Source organism: Pteronotus mesoamericanus, unplaced genomic scaffold (genome assembly GCF_021234165.1).
Source record: "Pteronotus mesoamericanus isolate MK-2021 breed Mesoamerican mustached bat unplaced genomic scaffold, CSHL_Meso_final contig_25, whole genome shotgun sequence".
Lineage (NCBI taxonomy): Eukaryota > Metazoa > Chordata > Mammalia > Chiroptera > Mormoopidae > Pteronotus > Pteronotus mesoamericanus.
This window is the reverse complement of record NW_026555105.1, coordinates 40,638,702-40,652,138: the sequence shown is the minus strand read 5'-3', so window position 1 is coordinate 40,652,138 and position 13,437 is coordinate 40,638,702. Positions and strand designations below refer to the sequence as shown.

The following is a 13,437-nucleotide window of genomic DNA, read 5'->3' as shown; positions in this document are numbered from 1 at the left end:
CCAAATCTAAAGTCCCTAAAAAAGTTCTAAGTGTGAATTTATGGCAATACAAATCCAATCAGTCTCGTGATACGGCCAAACTTCTGCATATAGGATTGTCCTGTGATACAGGATTTAGCATCAATACAATAACTATCAATAAAATTTAAACATCCAAACTTATTCCATTTCCTCGGGTATACCATAGCAATTGTTTGCATACTATCTTGCCTCCCTCTATAACACACACTCTATCACTCATGCCAATAAACCTGAAATAAGCAGTAACTTTATTTGCTGACTGTGAATTATTGGTTGATGGTCTATTCCCTCACCCCTGTTGCTGCCCCATCATGTGCTGAGCTCATGGTCTGTTAGCACTATTAGAAGAAGCTGAGTTGGAGAGTGAGAGTTTAGGCAGTCAAGAGTACCTATATTTGACAAATGAGGAATATTATTCTGCAAAATGACCATCACTGATCCCTGGAAGGAAAGGGAAAATAGTATAACCCACCCTCCTTTCTTGCCCCAGCTAAGAGATATTTGCATGGCTACATCCTACTTCTAGCAGCATCACCATCTTGTACCTTTGGCCCATTTGCATTACAGAATCACTTAGCTATATGCATATATATTAACATATATTTTCTTTCTTTCACATCATTTAGATATTTTCATATTAATAAAAATGAATTTAACAAAATTAAAAATATTTCAAGGCAAAAGAAATTGAAAAAACTATAAAGCAACTCCCTGCTAAGTAATAAAATTCACACACAGCTGCAAAGAGCATCTGATATTCATCACTCTTCAATGACACATAAAAGTCAGTCACTTACAGAGTTATTCTGCATCCTCATTTCATAGGCTGCTTGTCTCGGGTTACTGGCTAATTGAGAACTCGGTGAATTTCTTGAACCCAAGGCATGAGGGGTTAATATTCCACCAGGAGTGAAAGCTGGTTGATCTCTCTAACATAAAAGGAAATAAATGTAGAAACTAATATTAAATCACAGCACAGATGACCGGAAGAGGACAACAAAATAAGAGTCCCCATTGTAAGCACTTAAAAGATGAAAATGCATTTCCGTTAACATTACAGGGTTATTGACACTAATTTGATTGTAACTTACTCTGTAAACAATAATCTGTAACATTTGTTACTGTGCTCTAAAAGTATATATAAATCAATGTTATGTATACAGAAAAATCTATTGAAGACTCATTAGGCTATTCAATTCTGTTGACTTCAAATTTCAGAACACACAGAAGACATAATTTTAGGCAAATAAGTTTAACTATTAAGGTAAAAAATGAGTCAAGAGTTTGATTTATACTTAGGAATATAATTTTTATTTACTCTTCAACTTGCTACAATTTAACTTTATTTAATTAGAACTATGCTTAAAGCTAAAACAGGTAGCAGTCATGGCTGACTGATAAAAGACAGATCTTTAAAACAGATATTGACCAAAAGAAAATAATTATATATTAAGACAGAAAATAAACACGCTCTTCCCAATCTAAGTGATTTTGAACCTACATGCAATAATAAGTAACTCTACTTTTCTCCCTTCTACGTTCCTGAAGTTGCTCAATTCCAATGAAATACAGTGACAAAATGCAGTCCCTAAACTCCCTCAGATTAAAATTTAGTAAGGGAGGAAAATCAAGATGGTAGAGGAGTGAGTGGAAGTTACACTGACCTCCTCCCAGGACCAATCAAGAATCACAACTAAACTGTAGAGAAATCACCTGGAACAAACAACTGAACAATAGCAAGAGAGGAGTCTTATAACCTCAAAGACAGAGGAATCAGCTTTAGTGCAATCTAACTGGTAAGGAGTGCAGTAGAGACTCCAGAAGGCAGGCAGTAGAGACTCCACGGCAGAACCAGAAGGATACCAAAAGGGCCAGTGTGATCCCCCTGAGAAGAATGGCGTCTAAACCAAAAGTAGGGATCTCCAGCCTAGAGCACCAGAGCCCAAAGAGTACACAGAAACAGCCAGCTATAAAAAGTGGCAGGGTTGCTCTCTGCCAGAGACAGGTGGCTGGAGACGCAAAGAGCCCTTTAAAGGGCCAACACATAAACTTTTATTTATAGCCACTTACCCTGGTCTCTGGCAAAGGCGGGTCAGAGTGGGCTAGAGATGTTTGAGAGGAGTCTGGGGAAGGAGGCTTTGGGGAGAGAATTGAGAGAGTAGCCAGTGGGATTATCAGTGCTGACTCATCCCCCATGCGGCAGCAGCCATCTTGCTCAGGCAGAGACCACTCCCCCTGAGCGGCAGCAAAAACAGGGGATGCAATAACCTCGTCCCCAGATAGGATTCTGCCCTGCTATCTAAGCCAGCCTGCTGAGTGCAGAGTGACTAGATTAACAGCTGAAGGAGACAGCCACAGGCAGTAGATTCCTGGAAGTCTCAAACAGACTGCCTAAGATCAGAGAGGGACAACAATATCTGACATCATCAGAGGCAGATCCAGAAAGTAAAAATAGCAGTCTCCTACCATAAAAGTTTACACCACAAAGTCATGAAATCAAGACAGATCCATTTAAGAAGCAGAGGCAAAAAAGAAGAGTCTCACAAATATTGAGAAGACAAAGAAATACCCGCCCCGTCGAAGGGAAAGGAGGAATCCTCAGAAAGAGAACTAAATGATATAGAAGCAATTAAACTATCAGATATTGAGTTTCAAACAACGGCTATAAGGAAGTTCAATGAGCTCAGTGAGCTTAGAGACAATTACAAAAAAACTACAGGGAAACTACGGAAGAACTTACTGCAAACTTTATCAGCATGAAAAAGGACATAGAAACTATAAATAAGAGAGAAAGAGGAAATGAAGAATACAATTTCTGAATTGAAGAACACAGTAGAAGTAATCAAAGCAGGCTAGATGAAGCCAAGGATCGAATCAGCGAGCTGGGAGTCAAGGTAGAAAAAAGCTCCCAGAAACAGCAAGAAAATGAAAAGCCTCAAAAAGAATGAGGAGGCATTTAGGACAACCTGAAACGTAGTAATACCTGTGTAATAGGGATACCAGAAGGAGAAGAAGAGGAGCAAGGGATAGAAAACCTTTTAGAAAAAGTAATGATGGAACACTTCCCTAATTGGAGGAGAGAAAAAGTCACACAAGTTCAGGAAGCACAGACGGCCCCATTCAAGAGGAACACACCGAGGCCCACTCCAAGACACATCCTCATTAAAATGGCAAATATCAAAGACAAACATAGAATCTGAAAGGCAGCAAGGTAGAAAGAGGTAGTAACATATAAGGGAGCCCCGATATGGCTAGCAGCTGACTTCTCAAAAGAAACACTGCAAGCCAGAAGGGAGGGCAAGAAATATTCCAAGTCATGAAAAGCAAAGGCCTGTAACCAAGAATTCTCTATCCAGCAAGGCTCTCAATTAAAATGGAAGGCAATATAAGGAGTTTCCCAGACAAAAGAAGGGTAAAAGAATACACCTCCACCAAACCAGCCCTGCAAAATATGCTAAAGAGACTGCTTTAAGATGAAAAAAAAGTTTCTATGGATATCTAGTTCCTTTCACAGTTGCCAATACTGGATATTACCAATATTTTTTAATGCATATTAATCTGATTGTGACAATGAAGTGTTATTTTAATTGTTCCTTTATTATTTGTTGAAACAATCTGTTTTCTGGCCTAGATTATTTTCAAAAGCTTTAAATGACTTTTTGGTATGCTTTATTCATTTATTGATAAAAGGTTTGTAGAATTTTTTTCCCTAAAGAAAGAACTATTAACCCTTTTTTAGATGTGTGGCAAATACTTTCCTATTCTATTACTTGTCCTTTAACTTTTTTAATATGTATATTGCTGTACAGTCTTAAACGTTTAATATAGTCATATTGTCAATATTTTACTTTTTAACTTCTGGGTTTGAATATTTTATTTCTGGGTAAGAAAAATATTAGTTTGTATTTTCTCCTAAAACTTCTCAGATTCTACATATTGACTTTTAACTCACCTGAATATTTCTTGTATAATGTGTGAAACAGGGCTCTATATTTGTTTTATTTCAAGTAATAGTGATCCGTGCACCTTATTTGTAGAATAAGCGCTATTTTACCCATTGATTTGAAATATCAATGTAAGCATATATTACATTGTTAGACAGATAAAGATGTTTGTCTCTACAATGCCCATTATATTTCATTGATCTTCTTGATTATTTCTGTGCTGGTGTTATGTTGGTTTAATCGCTGAGACTTTATAATGGTTTTAAAATTTTTAATATTTTATAATTTGACATTTAAAAAGGTAAATAAAATGAATCTGCATTAAAGAAAGAAAGAAAGAAAAAAAATAACGAACTCTTACCTTTTGCGACAATACGGATGGGACTGGAGAATATTATGCTAAGTGAAATAAGCCAGTTGGTGAAAGACAAATACCAAATGATCTCACCTATCAGTGGAATCTATTCAACAAAATAAACTAAGGAACAAAATGAACCCAGGCATGGAAACAAGGAGCAGGCTGAAAGTGACCAGAGGGGATGGGGAAAGAGGACAATGGTGGAAAGAAGGGGAAGGGACTAGACAAAGACCATGTATGAATGCCACATGGTCATGGCCAACAGAGTGGGAATTGACTGTGGGAGCTAGGGGTGGGGCTGGGATGGGTGGAGGGGAGTAAAGGAGTAAAAATCGAGACAACTGTAATAGAATAAACATGACAAAATTAAAAATAAAATAAAATCTAGTAAGAAAGACAAGAATAACAAGAACTAAAGAAGTAACTATAAAGCATGCAATTAAAACAAATATCACAAGCAGCACCAGAGTTAAAAGAAAAAAACTCAACCTAGACTACAACAGGGAGACTTTGTGGAAAAGGTAATACATGAGGGAGTTGTGAAGTCAAAAATCCATTTGGAGGTACCAGATGAAAGTGATGCTCTGAGTCTGGAGAGATGTGTATAAAAGGTCTATTTATGTGCAAAAGGCAGGGAAAAAAACCCTGGGAAGCTAGAATTCCATGAGATCCTAGTGTGCTCTGTATGCCAGATGAAGACAAAACTGTACTCTGATGGGAGTAAGGAGTCAATAGTGATTTCCACAGAGAAATAACAAAGTTTCAAGTGTCATGTTCTGGGAAGACTAACCTGACAAAGATGTAAACAGTGTAATAACTTTCAAGAGGATAGAAAGGGTTAACTGTTTTTACTTAAATCAGGGTCAGGGTTAAAATCATGACCTGACTAGTATAAAAAATTCAAATAGCTAAGTGCCATCTATTCCCTCCTGCCCATCAAGTGTATCACTTCAGATGCCAGACCAGAATAAGGACTTCTCTAAAATCAATACTGGGACTTCCAGTCAAGATGGCAGTATTAGTAAACACAGCTCACCTCCTCCCACAGCAACATCAAAACAACTAACCTTTAGAACCATCACTCAGAACCATCAGAAATCAAAGTGAATAGAAGTCCTACAACTATAGAATTAATGAAGACACCACATCAAGACTGGTAGGAGGGGCAGATACCCAAAACAAGCTAGTCCCACACTCATGTGTGGCAGATAAAAATCGTGAGGGATATCACAACAGTGAAGCGTTGCAGCCCCACATCAAGCACCCCAGCCCAGGGTTCCAGTGCCAGGAAGAGAAGTCTCCATACCTTCAGTCTGTAAAAACCAGCCGGGATTGAGGCTATAGAAGAAACTTCTGGAGTCCCAGGAAGTTCCTCTCAAAGGTTCCTCTGAACCTTGGAAGTATCCTCTGAGCTCCATCAAGAGGCAGCAGATTGAAAGGCATCAAAGACATACTGGGAGGAAATGAACTGTCCAGCATCAGGGAAAGGCTGTGGGGGGCGGTGTACTGTGAGTACCTATCTTGGGTGACAGACGGGATGTGCCACTGGACCGTATAGTATACCTACTACATAAGGCCACTCTACCGAGCCTGGGAGACAAAGCAGGTCTACCTAATACACAGAAACAAACACAGGCAGGCTGCCAAAATAAGGAGACAAAGAAACATGGCCCAAATAAAACAGAACAAAACTTCAGAAAAAGAACTAAACAAAATGGAGACAAGTAACTTAATAGATGAAGAGTTCCAAGCATTGGATACAGGGATGCTCAATGAACTTAGTGAGAACCTCAACAGCATAAAAAAGATCCAGTCAGAAACAAAGGATACACTACATGAAATACAGAACAATTTACAGAGAATCAATAGTAGAGTGGATGAAGCCCAAGATCAAATTGGCATTTGGAATATAGGAAGCAAAAGAAAAAAACAGCCAATCAGGAGAGCAAGAAGAAAAAAGAATCCCCCAAAATGAGGAGGGTATAAGGCGCCTCTTGGACAACTTCAAACATACCAACATTTGCATTATGGGGGACCAGAAAGAGAAGAAAAAGAGCAAGAAATTGGAAATCTATTTGAAAAAAAGACATACCTTACTTAACTTGGTGAAGAAAATAGAAAAACAAGACCAAGAAGCACAGAGTGTCCCAAACAGGATTAAATAAAAAAGGCCCATACCAAGACACAATATAATTAAAATGAGCCCATCAGACTCAGCTGATTTCTCAAAAGAAATTTTGCAGGCTAGAAGGGACTAGCAAGAAATATTCAGAATGACTAAAAGCAAGTACCTAGACCCAAGATTACTCTGCTCAGCAAAGCTATCATTTAGAATTGAAGGGCAGGTAAAGAGCTTTCCAGACAAGAGAAAGCTAAAGGAGTTCATCACCACGAAACCAATTATTATATGAAATGTTAAAGAGTCTTCTTTAAGAAGATGATAAAAAATGTGAATAAAATAGCGATAATACATATCAACAATTGAATCTAAAAAAGTAAACAAACAAGCAGAAGATAAACAGAACCACAGACACAGACGATGTTCTGATCATTGCCAGATGGTGATAGGGAGGGATAGGTGAGAAAGGTGAAGGGAATAAAAAGTATAAATTGGTAGTTACAGAATAGTCATGGGGATATAAGTACTGAATAGGGAATAGAGGAGCCAAAGACATCTACACATGACCCATGAACATGAATAACGGTGTGGGGATTGCCTGAGGGAGTCAGGGGGGCTGGGTGGAAGAGGGGCAAAGTGAGAAAAATTGAGACAACTGTAATAGCATTAGCAATAAAATGTAATTTTTAAAAATAAAATAAAATAAAATAAACATTTGCATTCTTTCTCCAAGTAGGAAGGCAGCTTGGTGAATACAATGTCCCTACTCAACTCCTACTGGATAATGAATAAAAAGCTAATTGTAATAAACTACTTCCTCCCAAACTATAAAGTTATGCTGTAGCAAATCTTATGAAATTAATTAAAACTCACCTTCATTCTCTTTCTTTTTTCTTTCTGTCGTCTTCTAAAACTGTCCTAAAAGTATAAAATCCACATATTCTGTCAAATAATTACACAAAAATGTAAGAGTTAAACATTATCAGGAATGATTTAGGAGACAAAGTTTTAAAGGAAGGCCTCAGAAACCTAGGTACATAATTAAACTAGGTAATGGGCTATATGTTTAAAGTGCTGCTTACCAGAACTTTAGATGGGTAAAAAACATTCTGTATTGAGCTTAGATACAATTTAATTGTTCCTCCAATTTTTTTTTTCCACATAGTGTTTGATATAATTTCACAAAAGAATGATAGACTCATGATAAAGACCACTGGTTTTACCCTGGAGTGAACAGGCTCCCAATATGGAGAAGAAACAAATAAGTAAGGAAACAAAGAATTCTTAAGTTGTAACTGAATTCAGTTAATAATCAAAATGTCAAATCTATTTTGACATGAGAATTTAGTAATGAGCCTTTGTTACGTAGAAAAGGGCTTGACAGTTCCTGACTCTGTAACATCTATGGCATAAGTGGGTAAAGAGAGAAGTGGGTTAGATCTATACAAACATTATTCCCACCACTGGTTCCAAAAAGTCAATCTAATGAAAGGAAGAAAAATTCAGATGTTTGCACTGTTTATCCTGGGCCAATTTAACTCACAGGAAAGGGTCCCGTCTGCACTGACAAGTTTTCAAAATGTAGCCATGGTTTCAACTGCATAGGATTTGGGGTTGATCTTGCTCCCCACTAACTGTTTGGACCATTCAAAGGTCTTCTTTACACCAGAAAGCACTTCTCTTATGCCCAAGATTCAGTGACTGGAAGGCACTGAAATGACAGCTAAGGTGGCCATGGCTGCAGCTGTGGCCTAAAACAGGGCCAGCTGGTACTGTACTGTCATCCTACTAGCTTCATTTCTATACCTTTCCATCAGTACTGCTAAATGCCCATATGTGTTAACAAAATCTGAACAGTGACCGACTACCTTAAACCCTCCTAAGATATGAAAACCACCAATTTCTTTAATCAAGCTTTTACCTCGACCTTTAATTAAACTTCTCTTACCTAAGTCACCAATGACTTACAAACTGCAAATTCCATCACTCAGTTCTTAATTCTTATCTGACCATGACTCTTTCCTTTTTGAGTCATACTCTTCACTTGGCTTCCAGGACACTACACTCACCTGCTTTTCCTCTTTCACTCTTGCTGCTTGCTCTCACTCCTCAACTCTCAACCTCTTAATGCTGGTGTTCATCTGAGCCCAATACTTGGACCTCGACACTTCTCTACTCTCATGGGAGTAAATCACCTAGCCTCAAGGCTTCAAACACCATCTATATGTATATGGTTATGACTGTCCAACAAGGATCTCTCCCCACTCAGTATCTCTAAAGTGGAATCCCCAACCTCAGATTTGCACTTCCCAGGCTTCCTCACCACAGTTGCTCAGACCATTTTTCAATTGCTCAGACAAAATGCGTTGGAATCATTCTTCATAGCTTTCTTTCTCTCACACCTAGCACTTAGGTCATTAGCCAATCTCATTGGTTCTATCTTCAAAACATGCAGAATCCAACTATCTCTCATCAACTCCATTACAGCTATACTAGCTTCTTTGGACTTGACTTACTACTACTTCTCTCTTTGTCTCCATACTAACTGGGCTCACTTCTCCTAAATGGGCTTACTGCCTCTGTCTTTGCTTCCATATAGTGAGTTTAATGTAACAGCTAGTGACTCTTTTATGGTATGTATCAGTTCTTGTCACTTTCGTAGTCAAAACCCTCTGAAATGAAAGTTAACGTCCTTATAATGACCTATAGGATCCTACCAGATCTGGCCCTCCATCATCTTTCTGACTTCTATTACCTTCCTTTTGTTTCCCCTGTTCTTGCCATACTGGCTCCTTGCTGTTCTGTGAACATCTAGGTATGCTCCTGCTCCAGGGCCCTTCCAGTGGCTATTTCCTCTATATGAAATGCTCTTCCTGTAAACATCTCATATCCTTCACATCCTTCAGGTCTTCATACAAAGTCATCTTGTCAGTGTGGTCCTCTCTAGTCACCTTTTCTAGAACTGCAAACTACCTATCACCACCTTTCCAGATATTTCCTCACCTGCTTTAATTTTCTCCATGGCTTTTATCACTAAGACATTACGCAATTTACTTAAGTTTTTGTATTTATCAACCATCTCCTCCAGAAAGATGCCAGCTCTGTGATGTTAGGAATTTTTGTGTTTTTGTTTTGGTTTGTTTTGTTCTTGTTGTATCATAACACTCAGAAAACCATCTGGCACATGATAATACTTAATAAATATTTGTTGAATAAATAAACAATTTTTGCAAGATAAAAGGCAAACCTCAAAGCTCATAAAATAAAAAGCATCACATATCTGAACTAGTTCCTTAATTTTAGTAACAAATATTGAATGTATTCCTCCTCTACTATCTATTTTGCTGGTTACTATTTCTAGGGGTGGTAGTCACACATAAGCAAAACAGGTTCATCTGGGTGCTATCAACTCCTCTGGAAATCTGTCAAAAGTGGACACACTTTTCAGGAAAGCACATATGACCATAGAGTTTTATATTGAATTTCTGAGGTTTCATAATCCCACCCTCATCCATGCTCAACCATGTTGATGGACGTCATATGGTGTCAGATACCAAAAAGATCCATAGTTTTAAAATGCCCTGTTTGCCAGGCCATCTGAAAATCATTATTACCTAAATCTGAAGTACTCTTGTATCTAACAAACCCTGTACCGCCTGCTCTAATGCCAAATACGATGAATATTTAATAGTATATAGTCTACCAAAGCTACATAAAAGGACTATTCTAACAAGAGGTTTTTACACCAAGTAGTAAACACTAAATATATTTTTTCCTTAAGCATAAATGGTAGCAGGTCAAGTGGAGCCACTATAATTGTTGAAGACTTAGTTAAAAATGGCCATTCTGGAAGACATTTGATATCCCAGACAAAATTGGTTCTGTTATTTGAATTTTACATGTGAAAAATTCTTGCCATCAAAAAGATTATCAAATATGAATGGCTTTGGAAGGAATGCTAACAGTCCACTCACTCTTTTACTTAAAATGTTACTGAAAGCTCTAAAATAACAAAGTTGAAGAAAATGGAAATCTTATATGATACAGTGACATGTTTGAATCTGTTAGGAAATCATGAAACAAGGTAGCAATTTTATGTTGCTATTTGCTCAAAATAGCCATGTGACCATTTATAAATTTAGTTTCCAAAAGGATTTCCTTTACTTTCTAAGAAGTTACTACTATTTGTTCATTTTACCCACTGCTTACCTCCCTTGCCACTCCCCCACAATTACTCTCCAACCCACTCAGTCCCCGGGCTGCTGCCCCCACTAACTTCCCAGGGCCTCTGAACCCCTTGCTGAAGACCAGGGACCTGTCCATATAGTTCTGACACCTCAGGCTTCCCCTCTCTTCAGGTATTTCCTCCCATCTCTCTAGAACTGGCTCCTCATTCTCCTTATCTAGAAATGTCCATCCATGCTTCTCCTTGAGGTTTCTGTTGGAGGCACTTTGACTCCACATAAGCTCCCAGAGATTTCAAGTTCACACTCATGACTTGAAGTACCTTCCAGCTGCTAATGGTTCTCAAATATCCTTTTAAAAAACTTCTGTTCTGAGCATTACACATGGCTATCAAATTGCTTCCCAGACTTTCCCCCTTTCAAGTGTCCTGAGTGCTTGAGGTGCCCCTAAAACTGAGTTATCTCCAAAGTGAAACTCAATTTCTCCCTTGTCATCACCCTAACCTGTTCCACCTCAGTACTTGCTATCTCAGTGAATGGCATCAGCAAACTTCCAACTACCTAAGTCAAAACCTGGACTTCTCACCTGTCCTCGCCTTATCAGATATAATCAATTTCTAAGCTTGGTTACTTTATTTTCTTCTTTTATGCTTAAATTTCTTACTCAAGGCTGCAACCATCTGCTTTAGCTAATTCAATCCAACATATACATGGTTACACTCTATTACCAGAGTTCCTAGCTCTTAACCTGTCTCCAGAGAGTAAATATTTCCTGCAAATATGGCAGCTACTAACTCAATCCTAGCATTCTTGTAGCTTCGTTTTACATCCTATTGATTAGAAAAGCATTTCAATTTATATCTTAATTAAGATCATGAAGAGAGAAAAAAAAATTCACACAGTGTGCAATATAGTTCCACACAGCAAGCATCATGACCTTTATAAAATTAAAGCACTGACCACTAAAGATTACACTGATGTTTGATACACTATAATGATATAACAATGCACTCAAAGGGGTTAAAAGTACAATCACAGGATCATCATAGCCTATTAGAGACAGGAGCAATTTAGCTACTGCAATAGAAACACTTTACCTCATCATCCTTTCTCTTTTTAAAAATGCTATCCTCAACTTCACCAACTGCTAACATGATCATCTGTACTCTTTGCAGATTGACATAACCACTTTCTGTAAGGTAACCCTGTAAGTGATAAAATACATGTAAAATGACCTTCTTGTAAAAGCAAATACTTCTGTTTTGAAATTATTCAAGAATTAACTTACCCCAGTTTTATGTACCACATTTTTGTATATGTTAACCAAACGGTCAATTGCACCTTCCCTGTAACCAAGAAACAAACATTATACATTAGGAAGATTATGCAGTGTAAAGGCAATGAGGCTAAAGCAGTAGTCTGAAAACCGAAAGAAACACACATACCTAATCTCTAATGATGGTAGATGAGGAAGAAAGTCATTTCCTACAAAGAAGCACATGAAGACCCAGTCATCAATGCTCCGCTCAACATCAAATGTGAATGGTAGGCTGGCCATGGTGAGCTCTCTTTCCAAATACTACAACCAAAAAAGAACACTGCCATTAAAACTATTAAAAGGCACCTTGTTTTAGAGTGCTGATTCCAATGATTATAGCTACATACCTCACGAAGAACATTAAGGCGAAGGAAGATAAACTCTCCCTCTGTGCAAGGAAGACTATCTGCAAGTTCATCGTGCTACAAGAAAGGGAGTAAAGATTAAACAAATCTATTCTAAACCCTGTAAGTTTCTCAACCAAATAAATATGGATTTTCCTAAAGCAAGATCCACTTTAATATAATTTTTAAATAAAAGAACTCACCAAACCCATTTTTTATTTTTAAAAATAAAATTATACAGTCACACATTAGGAGGAAGCAAATTTTTTTTGTTTGTTTTTGTTTTTTTGAAAAGGAAACAGTAAATATTTTAGCCTGTGGGGGTCACACTATGGTCTCTGTTGCATATTTTTTTTAATGTTTTATTTTGTTTTGACAATCCATTGAATATGTAAAAATCATTCTAGGGTCATAGGCCAAATCCAGAGAGCTGTAGTTTGCCAACCCCTGTAAATTCCTGGATCTTTCTCTGTAAAGAGGTATTTGTTACCTGCTCTTTTTCACTCAACATGTCTTTTTTTAAAAAATAGTCTTTATTATATTTTCTCCATTATCATTTCGTCCCCTTATATATCCCTCCCCTCAGCAAACTTGGCATGCCTTTTAAAAAGGTTCAATAATCTTGAAACAGATAGAAACTCCTTTAAAGGGGAATGGATATAATCAAGTAACCCAAAATAGAAACTACGTGTTATTTAAAAGTTAATATGTTCAATATCAACTTAAATATTTAAAACAAAAAATGTAATATATTTGACTTGTAGTTCCTTTTAAGAAGAATAACCACTGAAACAAATAACATCTACAAATAAATCATATGCAATAGGCATTATTACCTATAAGATCGATGGCTCAAGATATGTTAGAAAACGTGGAAATAAAAAGAGCGTGCATGCTTTTGAATGTTTGTTTACATTTAAAATTATCCTGGCTGGTGTGGCTCAGTGGACCGAGTGCCAGCCTGCAAACCAAAGGGTCACCGGTTTGACTCCCAGTCAGAGCACATGCCTGGGTTCTGGGCCAGGTCCCCAGTAGCGGGTACAGAAGAGGCAAGCACACACTGATGTGTCTTGCCGTCTCCTCCTCCTTCCCTTCTCCTCTCTCTAAAAATAAATAAAATCTTTAAAAAAAAACTTTAAAATCATATGA

General features: G+C 37.6%; 1 protein-coding gene across 2 annotated transcripts in view; it reads right to left on the bottom strand.

The window, feature by feature from the left end:
• Positions 1-13,437, bottom strand: part of XRN2 (5'-3' exoribonuclease 2) — a 101,888-nt gene that overhangs the window by 56,380 nt on the left and 32,071 nt on the right. Inside the window, exons 10-15 of one of the 2 annotated variants that reach the window (XM_054574138.1) lie at positions 12,292-12,366; positions 12,072-12,205; positions 11,915-11,972; positions 11,724-11,831; positions 7,316-7,360; positions 819-950 (exon numbers count right to left, since the gene is read on the bottom strand). In XM_054574138.1, coding sequence (XP_054430113.1) covers positions 819-950; positions 7,316-7,360; positions 11,724-11,831; positions 11,915-11,972; positions 12,072-12,205; positions 12,292-12,366 — 552 coding nt within the window. The remainder of the gene's footprint in view (positions 1-818; positions 951-7,315; positions 7,361-11,723; positions 11,832-11,914; positions 11,973-12,071; positions 12,206-12,291; positions 12,367-13,437) is intronic. The other variant, XM_054574139.1, reaches the window with a different exon arrangement.